The 22,303-nt window shown below is 41.3% G+C and overlaps 1 protein-coding gene across 1 annotated transcript in view; it reads left to right on the top strand.

The window, feature by feature from the left end:
* Window positions 1–13,056, top strand: part of hhipl2.L (HHIP-like 2 L homeolog) — a 29,881-nt gene extending 16,825 nt beyond the window's left edge. Inside the window, exons 5-9 of the mRNA XM_041562554.1 lie at window positions 4,100–4,226; window positions 5,846–5,991; window positions 9,673–9,754; window positions 10,327–10,409; window positions 10,910–13,056. Coding sequence (XP_041418488.1) covers window positions 4,100–4,226; window positions 5,846–5,991; window positions 9,673–9,754; window positions 10,327–10,409; window positions 10,910–12,126 — 1,655 coding nt within the window. The 3' untranslated portion in view covers window positions 12,127–13,056. The remainder of the gene's footprint in view (window positions 1–4,099; window positions 4,227–5,845; window positions 5,992–9,672; window positions 9,755–10,326; window positions 10,410–10,909) is intronic.
* Window positions 13,057–22,303: the final 9,247 nt, after the last annotated feature.

Raw genomic sequence — 22,303 nt, 5'->3', positions numbered from 1 at the left:
TTCCACTGTTACTATAGGCACCATCTCTCCCTACTATACCTGCTATCCCACAGCCACTCTCCCTTCCCAGAGACTATTATCCACTGTTACTATAGGCACCATCTCTCCCTACTATACCTGCTATCCCACAGTCACACTCCCTTCCCAGAGACTATTATCCACTGTTACTATAGGCACATCTCTCCCTACTATACCTGCTATCCCACAGTCACACTCCCTTCCCAGAGACTATTATCCTACTGTTACTATAGGCACCATCTCTCCCTACTATACCTGCTATCCCACAGTCACAGTCCCTTCCCAGAGAATATTATCCACTGTTATTATAGGCACCATCTCTCCCTACTATACCTGCTATCCCACAGCCACACTCCCTTCCCAGAGACTATTATCCTACTGTTACTATAGGCACCATCTCTCCCTACTATACCTGCTATCCCACAGTCACACTCCCTTCCCAGAGACTATTATCCACTGTTACTATAGGCACCATCTCTCCCTACTATACCTGCTATCCCACAGTCACACTCCCTTCCCAGAGACTATTATCCCACTGTTACTATAGGCACCATCTCTCTCTACTATACCTGCTATCCTACAGTCACACTCCCTTCCCAGAGACTATTATCCACTGTTACTATAAGCACCATCTCTCCCTACTATACCTGCTATCCCACAGTCGCATTCCCTTCCCAGAGACTATTATTCACTGTTACTATAGACACCATCTCTCCCTACTATACCTGCTATCCCACAGTCACACTCCCTTCCCAGAGACTATTATTCCACTGTTACTATAGGCACCATCTCTCCCTACTATACCTGCTATCCCACAGTTACACTCCCTTCCCAGAGACTATTATTCCACTGTTACTATAGGCACCATCTCTCCCTACTATACCTGCTATCCCACAGTCACACTCCCTTCCCAGAGACTATTATTCCACTGTTACTATAGGCTCCATCTCTCCCTACTATACCTGCTATGCCACAGTCACACTCCCTTCCCAGAGACTATTATCCCACTGTTACTATAGGCACCATCTCTCCCTACTATACCTGCTATCCCACAGTCACACTCCCTTCCCAGAGACTATTATCCCCACTGTTACTATAGGCACCATCTCTCCCTACTATACCTGCTATTCCACAGTCACACTCCCTTCCCAGAGACTATTATCCCCACTGTTACTATAGACACCATCTCTCCCTACTATACCTGCTATCCCACAGTCACACTCCCTTCCCAGAGACTATTATTCCACTGTTACTATAGGCTCCATCTCTCCCTACTATACCTGCTATGCCACAGTCACACTCCCTTCCCAGAGACTATTATCCCACTGTTACTATAGACACCATCTCTCCCTACTATACCTGCTATCCCACAGTCACACTCCCTTCCCAGAGACTATTATCCACTGTTACTATAGGCACCATCTCTCCCTACTATACCTGCTATCCCACAGCCACACTCCCTTCCCAGAGACTATTATCCACTGTTACTATAGGCACCATCTCTCCCTACTATACCTGCTATCCCACAGTCACACTCCCTTCCCAGAGACTATTATCCCCACTGTTACTATAGACACCATCTCTCCCTACTATACCTGCTATCCCACAGTCACACTCCCTTCCCAGAGACTATTATTCCACTGTTACTATAGGCTCCATCTCTCCTTACTATACCTGCTATGCCACAGTCACACTCCCTTCCCAGAGACTATTATCCCACTGTTACTATAGACACCATCTCTCCCTACTATACCTGCTATCCCACAGTCACACTCCCTTCCCAGAGACTATTATCCACTGTTACTATAGGCTCCATCTCTCCCTACTATACCTGCTATCCCACAGTCACACTCCCTTCCCAGAGACTATTATTCCACTGTTACTATAGGCTCCATCTCTCCCTACTATACCTGCTATCCCACAGTCACACTCCCTTCCCAGAGACTATTATCCACTGTTACTATAGGCATCATCTCTCCCTACTATACCTGCTATCCCACAGTCACAGTCCCTTCCCAGAGACTATTATCCACTGTTACTATAGGCTCCATCTCTCCCTACTATACCTGCTATCCCACAGTCACACTCCCTTCCCACAGACTATTATCCACTGTTACTATAGGCCCCATCTCTCCCTACTATACCTGCTATCCCACAGTCACACTCCCTTCCCAGAGACTATTATCCACTGTTACTATAGGCTCCATCTCTCCCTACTATACCTGCTATCCCACAGTCACACTCCCTTCCCAGAGACTATTATTCCACTGTTACTATAGGCTCCATCTCTCCCTACTATACCTGCTATCCCACAGTCACACTCCCTTCCCAGAGACTATTATCCACTGTTACTATAGGCATCATCTCTCCCTACTATACCTGCTATCCCACAGTCACAGTCCCTTCCCAGAGACTATTATCCACTGTTACTATAGGCTCCATCTCTCCCTACTATACCTGCTATCCCACAGTCACACTCCCTTCCCACAGACTATTATCCACTGTTACTATAGGCACCATCTCTCCCTACTATACCTGCTATCCCACAGTCACACTCCCTTCCCACAGACTATTATCCACTGTTACTATAGGCTCCATCTCTCCCTACTATACCTGCTATCCCACAGTCACACTCCCTTCCCAGAGACTATTATTCCACTGTTACTATAGGCTCCATCTCTCCCTACTATACCTGCTATCCCACAGTCACACTCCCTTCCCAGAGACTATTATCCACTGTTACTATAGGCTCCATCTCTCCCTACTATACCTGCTATCCCACAGTCACACTCCCTTCCCAGAGACTATTATCCACTGTTACTATAGACACCATCTCTCCCTACTATACCTGCTATCCCACAGTCACACTCCCTTCCCAGAGACTATTATCCACTGTTACTATAGGCATCATCTCTCCCTACTATACCTGCTATCCCACAGTCACAGTCCCTTCCCAGAGACTATTATCCACTGTTACTATAGGCTCCATCTCTCCCTACTATACCTGCTATCCCACAGTCACACTCCCTTCCCACAGACTATTATCCACTGTTACTATAGGCCCCATCTCTCCCTACTATACCTGCTATCCCACAGTCACACTCCCTTCCCAGAGACTATTATCCCTACTGATAATATAATCACTGCTGCACTACCAGCACAGTAAGGTAAGTGAATGTTTGGAGTATTAAGGAGCTTTCTCCCACTTTTCCAACCTGTATCTGCTGTTCTGTTTGGTTCCATTATGTGCAGAATCCCAGGCTGTAGCCCTTACTTGTATACTGCTAAAAACAGCTCTACATTAGTTTACTTATACTAATTCAGAATTATTGAGGAAGATTAATACAGATTTTATGCCAGTGACACACCTCTTGCCAAGTCTGGTGTTTATCAGTGAACTAACAGGGCCCTTTTGTAATGAAGTTGCCAACAGGTCAATATTCTCAAATAAATGACGTGTGACAGAGAAACCCACAATAGTGAGGCTCATCCAGACTGAGAGTGGAGAAGAATGAAACAGAGTAAAACCCCAGTTCACCCTCTGGTGCTCTCATGACTTGACACTGGTTTTAATGCAATTAATATGTTCTCTATAACTCTGGGCTTTTTGAGAAAAAACAAACAAGCAATAAATAAAGTTGGATGATAGATTTGAAAGTAATGTTTTTTTTGTGCAAGTGCTGTATATTAAATAAGCCATTAGCAGTAATCATCAGCGGCACTATAAATAAATCTCATGATGAATCTCAGACTAAAGGGATAGGGGGGCACGTGGCCAGTAATAATCGGAAAGTGCCATCTTGGTGCCAGGGTAGAGCACAAATGCTACATTCACACGTTGCCTCTTTATGCCCTGATGTATTTCAGAAGTAGTTGGTATAAAAATGACAACGTTTTACATTTCTTGCTGCTTGTGCCAGTGTATTTACTGGGGGCGGGGGGTTTCTATGGGGGTCACTATTTATGTATGTATATTGGGTTAAAACAGCACCTGCAACACAACTGATAAATATTGAATTGATAAATATTGACTTTAACATGGTACAACCCAGTCACAATGTGCGAATTCTGCCTTTACCAGATGACATCTTGCCAATATTTGCCTACGGTCACCAGGTTGGAAAGTCCGTCACTGGGGGATACGTTTATCGAGGCTGCGAATCTCCAAATCTGAACGGTGTCTACATATTTGGAGATTTTATGAACGGGTAAGAAAGTGATGTCTTAATTGGTATTGCGTGATTGATAGGGCTTTGCTTTGGAGCTCATTAGTTACTTTCACCCTGTGTCTAAGTTCCAGAGCTCTGCAGAAAAGGCTGAATATAATATTTACAATTTCCTTTCAGACTTAGGACTTTTAAGCATAACCCCGAATTGCAACTGTGCAGCTTATGATCAATAAACAGAGGCCAATAGGCACTTTAACATAGAATACTGTATCATCATGTGGCTTGAAAGCATGAGCTTCAATGAAAGAGACAGGCCAGGTTCCAATAAGGGAACCAAAGACAGAAACAGGGTCTATAAGGATCCTGTACAGGTATGGGATCCGTTATCTGGAAACCCGTTATCCAGAAAAGCTCAGAATTACGGAAAGGTTGTCTCCCATAGACTCCAGTTTATCCAAATAATTAAAAACATGAAAAATGATTTCCCTTTTTCTCTGTAATAATAAAACAGTAGCTTGTACTTGATCCCAACTAAGATATAATTAATCCTTATTGGAAGCAAAACCAGCCTATTGGGGTTATTTAATGTTTAAATGATTTTCTAGTAGACTTAAGGTATGAAGATCCAAATTACAGGAAGATCTGTTATCTGGAAAACCCCAGGTCCTGATCATTCTGGATAACAGGTCCCAGGTCTGTATTAGATGCCAAGTTTCTGATCCCCACTTGCCTTGTGCTGAAGCTTTTAGGCTGTTCACTACCCTGATTGGCACTAGGCGAGTGCTCACCCACCCCGATAACATTAGTTGGAAAACTGAAAGGATTCCCCAGGAATTGTATTAGTGAACAAGAGGTTAGGAATTTATTTTTTATTGTTTGCAGTTCCCTGTACGTCTGGCTTTTATAATTCTACTTGCAGAATAGTGGAACTAGGAAACTGGTAATATACTGACACCTACTGTTGAACCAAATGTCTGAATTTAATTATTTAAACAGCAACTGTATATTTTTGAGACAGTAGTGACTCCCATAGTGGTGACACAGAGGATTTATAGCAGGAGGGCCCATCCTTTACTAATGTGAGGTCTACTCTAAGTGTTGTTGTCCCATTATGATCTACATCCATAACAGCATTGTTACCATTCTGTTCCATGGAAAATATAACTTAAATATTGATTTTTATTTTTATATTTAACACACAATGTAACCTAATAAATATCTGAATGAAAAGCATGAAAACAGGAGGGTGATTTAGAAAAGCTGTTTGTTGACAGAGTCTTGAGATCTACTGATCACCAGCTAAAGGTCTACTGGTAGATCTTTTGGGCACCCCTGTTTTACCGTATATGCTAAGAAATGATCAGCATCTGACAAAGAACTCTGTGCCGCTTGTAGAGCTGACCATCTATTTTCTTTTCTTTTTAAATCTGTCCATGAAAATTTATGGTAATCTCCAATGAATAACGTGACAAACTTTCAAATGTTATTTTTCCTTCTTACTCTCCAGTTGCAAGAATTGGAATTTAATCCAGTTCAATCAGAAACATAGCAACTTGTGCAGCATATACTATGTCATATCTGATTGAACTGTGTTGGTCAGAGTTAGACATTGCCAAACAAAAATGCCATTGAACGTTTCATTTTCTTCAATTTATTAGGCGGCTTATGGCATTGCAAGAAGATAGAGTCACAGGTACCTGGAAAAAGCAAGATATCTGTATGGGCGACTCTACTGTCTGTGCCTTCCCGAGATTAATCAACAAGTACAGCAAGTTCATCATCTCATTTGCAGAGGATGAAGCAGGTAGAGTTGTACATGTGGTGGTGATGAGGATGGACTTTATTTGGGTGTTTGATATGATACGCCCTAATCAGCAATTTCACACAAGGGACCATCACATGTTTTAGAGAACTTCTCTCTTACATTCCCCTATTTACATTGTACATGATAAACACCCTTTTTGACCTCATGGAAACATTGGGTTTGAATGACTTGGCAGTGAGTAGACAAATAAAAAAGTTTCAGCCCATCCCCCAGCCTCCAAAACTGGTCACTTATAGACATATACAGATCCTCCGGCTTGAGCTTTGGACTTTTTAGTACAGAAGTAGGTCCATTATGCAAACAAAAACTCGTCACTTTGAACTAGGGATGCAACGAATACCGAATCGGTTTGTGAAAGATTCAGCCAAATACCAAACCAAATCCAACTCTTAATTTGCTTGTGTAAATTAGGAAAATGAGGGGGGAGAGAACTGAGCACGCAGTGCTGGGCTAAAACATTTTTGACTTTCTTGTTTGTGCGACAAAAAGCCATGTGATGTTTTGGATTCAGATTCGGTTCGGCCAGGCACTTGGATTTGGCCAAATCTGAATCCTGCTGAAAAAGGCAGAATCCCGAACTGAATCCTGGAATCGGTGCATCCCTTCTTTGAATGTGTTTCTATTGCTTAAATGTAAATATTCAACTTTTGAAAAACCTCAGAAAGCTAACTCTAGCCAATCAGAATTTTAGAACTGCCTAGGCAATCAGTATCCTGTCTGAATATTAGAACCTTTTAATATCTTAATGAAAAGCATGACAAAGGAGGGGGATTTAGACAAGCTGTTTGTTGACATTGTCTTGAGATCTACTGATCACCAGCTAAAGGTGTTTTTTATTGCTTAAATGTAAATATTCAACTTTCGAAAAAAATATTAGAAAGCTAACTCTAGCCAATCAGAATTTTAGAACTGCCTAGGCAACCTGTATCCTGGCAGAATATTAGAACCTTCACAGACCTAGACCAACCTACCTAATCACACTATAGAACCTTCACAGACCTAGAACAACCTAGCTAATTACAATATTAGAACCTTCACAGACCTAGGCTGACCTGAATCCAGTCAGATAGTTGGCATGGTCACAGACTTTAGAATGCCAACTCTATCAGAAAATGAGACCTAGACCAGCTTTAGCCAATCTGAATAGTAGAACCTTTGCAAACCTAGACCAACCGGAATCTAATGAGAACATTACAACCTTTATAAACCTTAGAAAGCTAAATATACATTAGAACCTTGGCAGACCTAGACCAACCCTAACCTATCAGCATATTAGAACCTTCACAGACCTTGAGCAGCTCTAGCCAATCACAATATTAGAACCTTCAAATGCCTAGACCTAATTGCATCCAGTCAGAATATTAGAACCTTCAAAGACATAGACCAAGTCTAGCCTATAACAATATTGTAATATCAGATCAGCCTATGGTCAATCCGTATATTAGAATGTTCACATTTTACATACTAACTCCAATAGGTATATCAGTAAGAGGAATGTGCCTCTGTATGGAACTATAATCCCAAGATTGGAGTGCTATCACAGGTCTGTATCACCGGATTGGTGTCAGGTGCCTTCAGGTGTCGGGCTCAATACTGCCCAAAAAGCCCAAAAATTGTGTATCACAAAACAAGAGACCTGCGGCACAACTGTTGCAATTGAAAAAGTGGTTAGTATTTATTCATCTCATAAAAAAACGGCAACGTTTCGGGCCTCCACTGTGCCCTTTATCAAGCCTGTATGGAACTATGTCACTAAAATAAAAAGCCAGCGCCAAAGGCACAGGAAACAGACAAACGAAACAAAATATAGGGTAATATTGTTTTACAATGTTGCCACCTCTTGTGTGAAAAGCAAACCAACTGGTTTCACCTTATAAGTGTTACCCTTATTTAGTATTATCCTCCACCAAAGGGTTAAAAAACTTTCCTTAAGTGCTTGTTTAGGTGGGAACTCACAAACAGGGAATATCAACTTGCACGTATAAAAATCATGAAGCGCTTCCATTATACTGTAGTCCACATGGGCACTCTTGTGGACTACAGTATATTGGAAAAACAAACAGACCCTTGCGAGAAAGAATGAGAGAACACATAAGAAACATAGAGAAAGGCTTGGATACTCATAGTGTATCCAAACACTTTAAAATAACACACGGGAAGAATCCAAACGGTCTAAGATTTTGGGGTACAGAACAGATAAAGAGAGGATGGCGAATTTGCGCATTTCGCCGCCAGCAAATAAATTTGAGCGCCGGCGTCGAAAAAAACAGGCGCCGGAAAAAACTGGCGCCGGCGTCGGAAAAACGGTGCAAATTCGCGGCGAATTTGCGCGTTTCGCCACCATCAAATAAATTCGGGCGCCGGTGTCGAAAAAAAGGGGCGCCGGCGTCGAAAACGAGACGCCGAGGCCGTTTCGCTAATTTTTCGCGCGAAATTCGCTAATTTTTCGGCAAAGCGAAACAGCGCAAATTCGCCCATCACTATTTGAGAGCATTCCTGTAAATTGCTAGTTTGATTATAATGTCTAGCTATATAAAAACAGAATTAGGAGAAACAGGATTACCCACTTATGAATGAGTGATGTAGTATGAAATTGCAAATGGTGTAATAGTAAAGTTTTTTAGACTTGTTTTTTTTAATGTTTTTTTTTTTTGATATATAGGAGTGTTTTTTGTATAGTATACCTATTGAATTATGTAAAAGTGTTTCCGCATAACTGTGCCCTATACGAGTTTCCTGCTTAATCTAATTACCGACATTGCCAGGGATTGGTAGGTTAGGCATCTTTTAGAATGGAGATCGGCTAAATAGAAATAAAGAGAGCCCTGAATGCCATGGACCTGGGCGATGTTTAAATATATCTACAATCACGCGTCCCCATAGCAACATAGGACTCAGGAGGAGGAGCTGTTGAGTGACGCGTAGAGAGACGGAATAAAAGAAGTGCACATGCGCAGTTGAAACCAAGCCTCTGAAGAAGTCGCAAGACGAAACGCGTAAGGCAGGTGACGTCACTGGAAGGCGCCCAGCATCGCACACGAGGAACGGACGCAAAAAGCCGCTTTTCCATCTTCCCAAGCCACTTCGATCTTTTGGGACCTTCCTTATGCGGACGTTTGTATACAGGGGGAGCCTCCAGGAGGACGGTGCATAGATATGCTTTTTAGAAATTTTTGCCATGTGAGTGCATTTTAATCTTTCGTTTTTAATACATTAAAGAGGTATTTTTACACTATTTGCTGCTGCATGTCGATTTACAGTTCATACCAGGAGAAGCGCTTCGTGATTTTTTACGTGCAAGTTGATATTCCCTGTTTGTGAGTTCCCACCTAAACAAGCACTTAAGGAAAGTTTTTTAACCCTTTGGTGGAGGATAATACTAAATAAGGGTAACACTTATAAGGTGAAACCAGTTGGTTTGCTTTTCACACAAGAGGTGGCAACATTGTAAAACAATATTACCCTATATTTTGTTTCGTTTGTCTGTTTCCTGTGCCGTTGGCGCTGGCTTTTTATTTTAGTGACAAATTTGCGGACTTGGAGGGATACAAGTAGGAGCCGGCTGGGATCTGTGGACACAATTGAACCTTGGGCCTATTTTTTCTTCTAGGATATCTGTATGGAACTAACCATATTTTCCCAAATTATGTTCATATACAGGGGAGCTGTTCTTTCTGTCTACGTCTCAGGCAAGCGCATATTCCCCCCAGGGGTCTCTCTACAAACTTGTGGATCCTTCAAGGTGAGAGCAGATAGTCCTGGATATTATCCAATGTGTTTGTTATATTTGGGACACTCAGTAAATTCTCATATAGAAGGTTTTCTGATGAAGTGACTTGCACAGTCACAAAACGCATTGAGCCGTGCCCCCCCCCTGCTTGCTTCATCTTGATGTCTCAATAAATTGGACGGTTTAAATCTATACATCCGTTTTCATGAATCATGCCGTGACGGCAGGCTGCAAGTGTGCTTTCGTGTAACAAATATATATAATGAACTTGAATCTACAGGGCCACTTGCTGTTTGGGTGGACTGGCTAGAGACGTCTGAAAATGTATTTATTGAGAAAAGTAATGGTGTGATGCTCTGCCATGAAAATGTAGTTAATGAGCAGAGAAGAGTCACCTCATGTTTCTCTGGTCAGTTCTAATATTTTATCATTTTCAAATTAATATGAAACCTCCAGAATTTCTAGATTCCTACTCTTGGCCGCACTTATTATTAATGGTAAATTGGATGTTTCCTAGGATTTATTCAGCTTCTGAACTGAACCATTAATACTGTGTTCTTCTGTTTTATATCTGGCACCCCCAGGAGAGCGGCTCCAGGAAAGTGTAAATACAAACCTGTTCCTGTGAAAACCAGGAGCAAACTGGTTCCGTTTGTTCCAAAAGAAAGTAAGTTCCATGTGATTTCACCCCCCCCCTCCGTCTTTAAATAATGAATTGTAATTTTATTAATTAATTGTATTTCTGGGTGATAATCAAGGAGAGGAGGTAACACCCAGTCTCCCACAACACCCACAAATGCACTAAAGGTGACCCAACACGATTAATTATTAAAATTGGTGCACAATTTACACGATCAATGCCAATTTAAAGTTGGTAAAAAAAAGAGATCACCATCCCAGATTTTATATTTGATGAAAGTGGGATTCTAAGCAACATTCCCAATTGAAAGTAATATTTTGCACTGGTGGTTCCTACTCTTGCTGTAGCAGAAGCCAGTTGCCCTACACCCAAGACACCCATTCCCACAATGCCATGCATGCTTCTTCTCTGTTAATTAGCTTCTGCTACTCTGTTTCAAGAGTCACAATTATGTAATAATGTTTTGCTTTGTTTGTTATTCATTATTATTCATTCATTTTAATGTACTTTCCTTCTGTTTATTCCAGAGACTGTTCTTGAAATTCTTAACGAGAGTGTTAAACCTACCAAGGCACCTCTTAAAAAGACACCTACCAAGTTACCCACTAAATTGGCACCAGCCAAATTACCCACTAAAGTACCACCTACACCAACAAAGTTACCCACTAAAGTACCATCTACACCAACCAACTTACCCACTAAAGTACCATTTACACCAACCAAGTTACCCACTAAAGTACCATCTACACCAACAAAGTTACCCACTAAAATACCACCTATACCAACCAAGTTACCCACTAAAGTACCACCTACACCAACCAAGTTACCCACTAAAGTACCACCTACACCAACCAAATTACCCACTAAAGTACCATCTACACCAACAAAGTTACCCACTAAAATACCACCTATACCAACCAAGTTACCCACTAAAGTACCACCTACACCAACCAAATTACCCACTAAAGTACCACCCACACCAACCAGGTTACCCACTAAAATAGCACCTACACCAACCAAGTTACCCACTAAAGTACCACCTACACCAACCAAGATACCTACTAAAGTACCACCTACACCAACCAAGTTACCCACTAAAGTACCACCTACACCAAACAAATTACCCACTAAAATACCATCTACACCAACCAAGTTACCCCCTAAAGTACCAACTACACCAACCAAGTTACCTACAAAAATACCACCCACTAAAACTCCACTTATATCAGCTAAGATTCTTACTACAACACTGCCCACATCAACCAAACGACCCACTAAATTACTATACACACCAACAAATGTGCCATCTAATACTTCACCCATTCCAATCCATGTACAACCTAAAATGCTACCTACAGAAACCAGAGTGCCTTATATAATTCCACCCAAACCAACCAAGGTTCCAGCCATGTCAATGAATATTACAAAGAAGCCTCCACTAAAGAAAAACTCTGCAAAGAAAGCCCAGAGACCCACTAAGAGACCAAAGGTTCCAAAACCTTCGAAGCCCCCCAAATCCCCCAAACAAACTTCTGTTGTCAATCAAGCAGTAAAGAAAAAGACTACAACTGGGTTAAATAACAAAACAAAAAACCTGCCACCCAAAACAAAAGAACCCAAAAAGCAGAAGAAGACTATCAAAGCTAAGAAGCCTTCATCGCCTGCGTCACATTACATTCAACCCCAAAAGCCTAAAAAACAGAACAAAAAGAAAAGCACAAAAAAAGGCAATGAGAAAAGCTAGAATGATCTAGAACACAGACATTTGGAGTAGCACACACTAATCACCAATGGCTGTGACCCGGAAGGAATCATTGGAGTTTCACATTTGAATCAATGCTCTGGATTTTACAGACAGAATTCACTATTTTTATGCTCAGGTCACTTGGAATCAAATCTCAGCTCCTTTTCTTTGACCGCCCAAGTTGTGACTGTTTCAGGCTCTGGTTTTTGACTTGCTCGGTGCTCTCATGTGTTTAAATGTTCTTCCTCGACTGATATTGTTACCATTTCAGTTTAAAGGTGCCACACTCAATATGGCAGGCAGTGGCAATGTGAGGTGGGGATTGGTAGGAACACTTGCCTGGGAAATCCTGAATGTTCCTTAGCTGACATTATTCCTTCCATACACAAAATTGAAAGTGATGTGAGGTCAGAAAAGGGTATTTTTCCCACTACGGGTCTCACTGAGAGCACCACAATGGTTGAAACATCACACAGTAAATTACAATGACATTGGTGTAAGTGATAGAGAACTTAAGGGCAAATAAAACCCTCCCACATATTGCTTCTTCAAGAATCCCAAGTCTTGCTGTGCTCTGCACTTTGTGTCGGATAAACATTCTGGGCAGTTGCACAACACTTGTGTCTTTATCACCTGCCAATGCCAAATGTTATGTACAGGGCTGTTGTGCACTTCTGAATGATGCACACGTTTGGGGACAGGTAGGAGACGGGAGTGGGGCAGTTACATCTCCCCTTGTCTGCCCTGAATGCAGTGCTGCTGGATGTAGGCAGCTCTGTATTCAGACAGAAACTGTTCTTGAAAGTGATAGACAGGGTACAAAAGTGCAAAAACATGAAAATCTGTTCCTTGTATTTGCACGTTGTACCCTGCCCTGCACTTTGTAAATGAGGCCACAAGTTTAAAGGAACAGTTCCGTGTAAAAATGAAAACTGGGTAAATAGATGAAAAAATGTTTCCAATAAAGTTAGTTAGGCAAAAATGTAATGTATAAAGGCTGGAGTGACTGGATGTGTAACATAATAGCCAGAACACTACTTCCTGCTTTTCAGCTCTCTAACTCTGAGTTAGTCAGTGACTATAAGGGGGTCACATGGGACATAACTGTTCAGTGAGTTTGTAATTGATCCTCAGCATTCAGCTCAGATTCAAAAGCAACAGATATGACCCATGTGGCCCCCCTCAAGTCTCTGATTGGTTACTGTCTGGTAACCAATCAGTGGAAAGCAAGAGAGCAGAAAAGCAGGAAGTAGTGTTCTGGCTATTATGTTATGCATCCAGTCACTCCAGCCTTTATACATTTCAGTTTTGGCTAACTAACTATATTAGAAACATTTTTTATTTTGCACAGCCTATTTATTTACCCAGTTTTTATTTTTACACTGAACTGTTCCTTTAAAGGGGGATAAATGCCATAAGGAACATACCTGAGGCTTAGTGCTGCTTAGCCTAAAGAACACCTGTCCAGCGGCATCATATAGGGAAAATTTCAAAGAAATATAACCAATTTACTCTAATTCAATGATATAGTATATTATACATCATTCGGCTGTATCTTTCATTTAATGATTATCTGGCCCTTAAGCAATTTACACATTTTATTAGCAGTTTTAGACCATTTTTATAGTTCTAAGTGGGCTCTCTCCAGAGTATCAGCACCCCTAACTGTCTATGAACTTTCTATGAATTCCCTGTATTCAGTTAACTCCCACATTACTGACTCTCAGTAACCAAAAGTCTGGTTTTAGTAGTTTTAAAATGCAAATATCTCAGAAAACAAAAAATGAATTCATACCACAAATGTGCTCAGGGACGAGCTCTGAGTAAGTTTACATCAGTTTAGCTTTTGGGTTTCGATCCCTTTAAACCTTTTGTTGAGGGTTCCGTGTGCATAAGAAGGTCACACAATGGGACTTCAGTTCTCTACATGAGAACCGAAGGAATTACGTTATTTCTAAAACTCCTAATTTTGCCAATATTTCGACTGAAATGTCCAGCATTTGGATCCGTTCTTTTTTCCTGTCCTGTGACATCACCAAGTATCTGGGTTACTACTAATGAGCGCAGGGCCAATTATTGTACAAAACCAATTCAATAATAAAGAACAGGTTGTTTTATAATTGCTGCATTGTACATTGTCCTTTTTTATTTTCATAACAGAAAATATAGAAGACTTTGGTTCATGAGATAAGTGCTGTCCACTGACCGACACATTTAGGGGCACATTTACTTAGGGTCGACTATCAAGGGTTAATTAACCCTCGATATTCAACCGTCGAAGTTAAATCCTTCGACTTCGAATATCTAACGATTTACCGCATTTATCGAACGATTCGAAGGATTTTAATCCATCGATCGAACGATTTTCCTTCGATCCCAAATTGCCTAGAAAGCCTATGGGGACCTTCCCCATAGGCTAACATTGACTTCGGTAGGTTTTAGGTGGTGAAGTAGGTGGTCGAAGTTTTTTTTAAAGAGACAGTACTTCGACTATCAAATGGTCGAAACAGTCGAATTGTCGAACGATTTTTAGTTCGATGCGAAGGTCGAAGTAGCCAATTCGATGGTCGAAGTAGCCAAAAAAATACTTCGAAATTCGAAGTATTTTTTATTCTAATCCTTCACTCGAGCTAAGTAAATGTGTCCCTTAAAGGGTGGTTCACCTTTAAGTTAAATTTTAATATGTTATAGAATGGCTAATTCTAAGCAATTGTCTATTGGCCTTCATTTATCCTTTTTTTTTTTTTATAGTTTTATAGTTTTTGAAGTATTTGCAGACTCTTTCCAGCTTGCAAACAGGAGTTCAAATGGAGATCTGCTGAATAAAAAGCTAACAAAAACCACAAGTAATAAAAAATGATAATCAATTGCAAATTATCTGGACTCAGAATATCAATCTCTACATCCTACCAACAGTTAATTTAAAGGTGAACAACCTAATTACGGTGCATGTTGTGGCTACTAGGTGGTCAGCTGGCAGCTAGCGGTATTTTCACATTCCATTTCCGGGAACTGATTGACCTTTAAAGTTGTCCTTCAGCATTTTTGCATTTTAGTATGTTTATAAATGAATTTGAATAAATGAATACACTATTTTTCGCTGCTCTCCCATTTGCAGCAAATGCTGTTACAGTTTGATACATTAGCTGCCAGCATTTACTGCTCCAAACTGACAGTTGCTGAGACAGTTAATGAGCATGCTCAGTAGTGGCCAAATTTACTGCTGCCTAGATATGTCTGTAATCATTGTACCAAACTGTAACAGCAGCAAATTGGCAGAAATCTTTGCTGAGCCACTAATGTGGTTTTGGTGGTCCCTAAAATGATTTTGCACAGCCACTATACCTTCTTTTGTATTATTATCCTTTTATTATAGGATGTGAATATTGGAGGAGCCACTCGGCTGGTGTTTTCAGCCTTGCTTCCCAGCTTCCATTGCTGTATGCTTCCATAAAGCTTCTCATTGCCTTCGAGCAGGGGCAGAACCCTACTTGATTAAAGGGGTTGTTCACCTTTAAATAGCTTTTAGTATGATGTAGAGGGTGATATTCCGAGACAATTTGTAATTGGTTTTCATTTTTTTATTATTATTTATTATTAACCATGCATTGATTTGAATAAGAGAGTGGAATATGAATATGGGAGGGCCTGACTATAAAGATGAGTAATAAAAAAGTAGCGATCACAATACAATTGTAGCCTTACAGAGCAAGCTGGGCTCACGGACCCCCAATTGAAAGCTGGAAAGAGTCATAAGCTGAAGGCAAATTATTCCAAAACTATAAATATGAAAAAAAAAGTCCAATTGCAAACTTGATTAGAATTAGCCATTCTATATCATAGTAATTGTTAACGTAAAGGTGAACCACCCCTGTAGTTAAATTATAGTAGATCCCCGTTTTTACGTTTACGAGGAAATTACAGGAAAAAGTTAAATTTGAGGGGGTGAAGATGTCGCTTGCCTGTATGGCACCAGAAAAAAAACGGCATATATTATGGGAAATTTTAAAATTCTGGGGACTTAAAATTGTGGTTCTACTTTTTCTGGTTTCCAGGCTTGTGGGGCTGGAGAAGTTTTAAAGAATGCCTATTTTCTCCCTTACATAACCCAGCCTGAAGGACAGAGTGAGATATTGGGTTGAAATAATATTTGCTGTCCTTCACATTCTAGTAACTATAAATAAATGGCTGATTGTACTACTGTTTGGAACCTTGTGGCAGTCGCGTTTTGGGTCCCAAAAAAGGAACCTGACCAAATTATATCTGTTCCTGCCTCGGATGCCTCCCCTGCAGATGGGTAAGCTGGCGAGGGGGGGCGGCATTTTGAGGAGCCGCCTCAGGCAGCTTCTTCACCGGAATCATCACTGCACTCACCCTGGTGGGCCAGTGGGCCGGCGGGGACGCCTGTCGTGCCTCCGGCAGGGATGCCGCGTGGTGTCCTGAAATACTCAGCCTTAGGGCACGCGGATGTGCACGTCTGCTTTTTATGTGCGCAATCACGCTGGCATGATTGCGTCATTGCGCAATGGCTCGAAATTCAAATGGATTTAAAGGGACTCTGGTGCTGTGATCATTGCCCTTATAGGTTCATTTTCTTTGAGTTCCTGGTACTTTTGCTAAACTATTCTGATTATCTGATTCCTGTTTTGACCCCTGCCTGCCTGACTACTCTAACTTCTGTGACCATAACCCTTGCTTGTTATCCGACTATTCTGAACTCTGTTATCTGACCCGTACCTGCCTGACCATTCTGAGTGCTTCTCCGATTTTGACCCTTGCCTGCCTGACTTCGCTTGAATTCTGCCCACACCGACCCAGCCTGTTTGACTACACTCACGTTTGCTCCTAAAACTGTGATCTTCTGCTCAAAAGACTTTGTTTTACGTTCGTGCCCCTCTGGTCGTCCAGAACCCTCCCTTGGCTCCTCTCTTATTAAGACCTGGCGGCATCTGATTAGCCCAGGGCTCTTCCCTAGGTGAAAGGCGGCTGTTAAAGGCGGAAGCAAGAGCCGAGGACAGGAAGCTTAGCATTGGTTCTGGATTCTGGGTGCTGATTGTGACAACCAGTCTGTGAGTGGTCTAGACAAGCACACGCAAGGCGACCTATCCCAAGCCTGTATAATTAATAGGGATGCACTGAATCCAGGATTTGTTTCGGGATTCGGCCAGGATTCAGCCTTTTCAGCAGGATTCAGATTCAGCCGAATCCTTCTGCCCGGCCGAACTGAATCTGAATCCTAATTTGCATATGCAAAAAATGTTTTCCCCTTACCACCCCTACTTTGCATATGCAAATTCAGATTCGATTTGGTATTCGGCCGACTCTTTTGCGAAGGATTCGGGGGTTCGGCCGAATCCAAAATAGTGGATTCGGTGCATCCCTAATAGTTAAATATAAACTTCTAATTAGAACTTATGAAAAGTTTGTGGCTCTTGTTCTATTTCCGAAGGTGCAGAAGTGAAGCGGCTGCTGATTTACAGTCATGCAAATGAATGGTACAATTAGCATAACGAACAGAGAACCGTCAACTGCGCAACTATGATGGTTTATTGTGGCTTTCCAACGCAGCTCAGCAAATGTGAATTTGTCTTTGTGAAATCAGAATCCTGCACTGCTTCCTCGCTAGGAATACGGCACATTTATTCACTCCTTTGTCAGCCGTATAAAAGGATAATGTGAAGCTGGGAACAATGCTTTCCCAAAGAAGTCACCGCGTTGCTCTGCAGATAAAACAGAAAATGAGAATTGTTAGTGGAGACGTCGCCCACCAACCACTGCTCTATTATTCTGCACATTCTGCATTATTTCCTTAAAGGGCCGGTAGTACCAGAAAATAAATATGACTTACAAACAAATTTGTTAACAAAGTGACCGAGATGAACAAGCAAACTACTGGCCAGTATGGCAACTCAATAGGCCGCTTGCAATAAATTCAATGTATACATTGATATAGCTGAATTATGGGGAGCAGCCATGATACTGATCTTAATGAGATGCTTGTGTTTCTCTGGTTGGGCACGTTTGAATTTTAGGATATTAAAACATACCTTTTCAGCCGGTTTTAATAAATAGACCCATGGCAGTGCTGAGCATTAGTTTAGCAATGAAAATGAAGGAATTGCTTATACAGAACCAATATCAGAACTGAAGGCAGTACCTTATAAGAACACTAGGTGGCAGCCTGGACATGCATTTAATAATGGATATTCAACTGGGAATTCTGATTTTTCTGAAAAATGCTGTTTAGATGCACAGATTGAAAGAGTTACGTGTATGTGGGAATTTAGATATGTCTGCATGACACTTGGGTGCACCTGAACAGTTGCAAATCCCCCCTTCAAAGAATGATTGAGTTTACGCAGTAAGGGTTGAGTTCAAGCAGTAATCTCTTTATGTCCCATGCAGGTAGGGTTGTCACCTGGCTGATAATATACCAGACAGTATTATAAATATAACATTTGTAATAACTTGCCCCAGGCATGCCTCAGATTTGCCCCCAATCCCCTCTCTCGGCTCCATTTCTAACCCACAGACAACTGCTCTACTCACCAAAGTCCCCTGAGACCCGACTGGTGATGCCACGACTTCCCACCATCTACTCCATGACCCCCCCATAGACATGACCCCTCACAGTCCAGCCTCCACCTCAGCTGGTATCATAGTTGGCAAAACATGGCAAATCTACCTGCAAGCTTAGTGACACTTACATGGTTAATCAGTGGCTCTACAGAAGGGGGGGCTGCTCTCATCCTAAATTGGCTGAGACTTCTTGGCTTTGGAGGTGTTCAGGTGCCTCCAGGCATCACATATTGTTATCCACGTGCAGAAAGCTTTTCCATTTTGAATTTTTCCAAATATTATTTCATCCCCCCATAAATATCTTGAAAACTCCACGAGAACTTCATATCTATTACGTGGATCCACTTATTATAGTAATATATAATATTATCATCTACTATAATAAACTTGCTTGTCACATGGGCAGCCGTTTGCTTTTCGTTTCATCAGTGTTTCTTTTAATTAGACGTGGCACCTTAAAGGGAAAGTGTTTTTTTGTTGCAGACATTGTGCATATCACGTGTAAGTGAGCCGGCCTGAGATCTACTGTAAGAGCCCTGTAACTGGGTTGTTGGTAATGGTTTCCTCCGGCAGAGAGAGAAGGGAGAAAATAACAGGAGACTTATTTTTTTAATTTAAATATTAAAAGGAGATAATGTAGATATTTTTCCTTTTTCCTCTTAGTTTGGTTCACCTTGTTTCTTGGTGAGGGTTACTGAATGTTTATGGTACAAAAAATGAGGGTTGTGGGTGCACTCCTAAGGCAATATAAAAACATAATTAAAGGGCATGTAAAGGCAAAAATAAAACCCCATTTTTACTTTCTTTAATGAAAAAGAAACCTATCTCCAATATACTTTAATTAAAAAATGTGTACCCTTTTTATAAGAAACCTGACTGTATGCAGTGAAATTCTCCCTTCATTTACTGCTGTGGATAGGAATTGTCAGACGGTCCCTAACCGCTGAGCAGAGAAACAATCAGAATTATGAACAGCAGGGGGAGCCCCCGCCTTACTTCCCAGCCATGCAGAACTCAAGCAGCTTTGTTTATGACGATCCCTAAGCAGCCCAGACCACACTGAGCATGTGCACAGTCTTAGTCTTGCAAAGATGTTTAATAAAGTTACAAGATGGTGACCCCCTGTGACCAACTTTGAGAGCACAAATTATTTGTTTGATTAGGCTTGTGGTGCAGTAAGTTCATGTTTATATTTAGTCTCTAGCCTGTATAAGGAATAGGTCTCCCAATGGGCGTCTGTTTAAGATGCATCCAAAGGCAGCGAGTGTATCCTTCATTCATTTGATGAAAACCTGCAACTATGACGTGGGGTAGATTTATTGTTATAATCAGTGTATTCCAAGTGATGTATCCAGTTGTAATGAAAACCACTTTCTGGTTTTTCTGAGCCACTATTTAAGAAGGTATAGGTAATAAAACAAATTTCAGTCAACAGTTAAGCCCTATGCATAATGATCTACTCTGTATCTCAAACAAAGATTTCAAGTAAGGGAGGGTTTGTTTATATGGAGCCCATTACAGAGTGCTCATGCTCAGCAAAGGTAAACGGCCATTTTTTTCTGCCCTGTGGGTCTGTACCTATTGATATGGATACCAAAGATGAATGTAAGAAAAAACAGTTTTTCGGTGTTGATGATTCCCCCACCGGTACAGACCCATGGGGCAGAACAAATCAATTAACCCTAAAGTTGCACAGAGCAGAAAATGCCATTATAAATGCCCGTGGGTACAGACCTTGGAAGCAGATGTTGATTTCCTAAGCAGCTAATAAAAGAGCAGTTGCCTCATTTTATACTTTCCAGCCAAGATTGCCAAATCATCGCTGTTTACTGTAATCTTTGTTATATTTTGGGCAGAAGAAGAAGATATAAATAAAAGGGAAACTGAGCCAACCCCTTGCCCAGAAAAAATATTGCTTCTGTAACTGAGAGGTTGTCACAGCTGTGCCATCGCCATTATAATTTATGGAGTTGTTTGTCATCAAAAGAAAAATAATTAAGTGCTCAGGGTTACTAGGGTCAGTGACCCCAGCAAGTAGACAGTTATGTAAATGCCACTGTGTACTGTATTTTAGTGAGGGCAGGGCACAAAGGGAAAGAAACATTTGGAAAGGATGAACTTTAGTTTTTCTTGGTGTCACCATTTCTTTGCTGTTGCATTTTGGTTATTTTGTGCACTGGAGTTACCAGGCTTATGTGATTGGTACGGATGGTGTATCAGAGACGGTAAGTGCATGTAGAGTATCAACAAAATGGATTTCTTTAGATACTCTTTCCTCTAGGTTAACTTTTCCATCTACAATTTACAAAGTTCCATCAAGATCTTGTTGGTGGGTTAAACCTTCTATTGGAAAAAGAGTGTCCCCTAAGGTGTAGAGATCTCTCAGAAGGCCTCAGTAAAAGGCGAGCCCTAGGCCAAGAGAAGGCTTTGGAGTAAGAATGAACCCTGTAAATGAGACTTAGCTAGAGGAGGGTGGTATCCTAAGTGCATTCACTCCATGATTATGAGATGGCGATGACTAATAAGTCTCCAGTCTGAAGCTCCACATGAGCTGCATAGAAGGTTTGTACCCTTTGGGTGTTTCACCCTTGCAGGGACTTGTAGTAGACTTGGAAGGTCCATCTTGGAGGGTCTCCATTATGCTATCAAGTGTGAGCAGTGCCACTGACTGCAACTAAGCAGGGATCCAGTGTGATAGCTCTGAGACAAAAAGCAAGGCCCCTGTCTGAGAATGAAGATAGTAGCAATAGAGCAGGACAAGATTCCAAGTGTATTTTCTCTTGAAGTGTGAGATTTCTAAGTGATCTAAGAGTGGGACGCCAATGAATGGTGAATGGTACTCATGCCACCTTGAACCCCTTAAAGACACTTCTTTCTTCTTCATCTTCTAGAACCTTGAACGGACTTATCCACCTCTACATGTCACTGCTCATTCTGACTCATGAAAAGCTTTCTAAGTCACTTTATTGCTTTGATGTTAAACCTGCTCTCAGCATCCAGCCTCAATACAGAGGGGCCTGTTTCTTTCTAAAAAGCTGATGGTTCATTTCTGCTTCCACGTGCTTTTTATTTCTCCGCCGACAGCTTCACGGTTCAATGCAAATCAAAATAATTTCTTCTTTTTTTAATTTCCATTCTGACTGTGGAACATAGCACAAAGCACAAACAGGAGCCTCAGGCACTTGTCTCTAAAAGTCAAGTACTTTGCTTTTATAATTCCTCTGTCCCCTTCGTTCTGTTTCCTTTGCTCCAGTAAAGACATCTGTGATGTTATGAGCCCTTGGGGGCACGCGTGATTGCTGCGCGGAGGCAAATTTATTCTGACACATCATTTTATGCAAAAAAAAAAAAAGTAATTTCATAGCCTTTTCTGTAAATATGTGGATTTATGAAATAAATGAGCATAATGATGATTGCGGTTCCAGTACTAATGTATGCGTGTTTATGGAGGTGGAGCGGCACTTACACCTGCTGCAAACTCACTGTTATTTTGATTTAGTGAAGGGATTTAGCCACGTTTTGGGCGGGAGGTGGATTTAGACAAACTCAGAGGCATGATCTGAATATTCACATTATTGCTCAAGCAGCTGTTTATGCA

This window comes from Xenopus laevis, chromosome 5L (assembly GCF_017654675.1).
Source record: "Xenopus laevis strain J_2021 chromosome 5L, Xenopus_laevis_v10.1, whole genome shotgun sequence".
In the NCBI taxonomy this organism is placed as follows: Eukaryota; Metazoa; Chordata; class Amphibia; order Anura; family Pipidae; genus Xenopus; species Xenopus laevis.
Note: the sequence above shows the minus strand (reverse complement) of the source record. Positions and strands in the feature narration are given on the sequence as shown.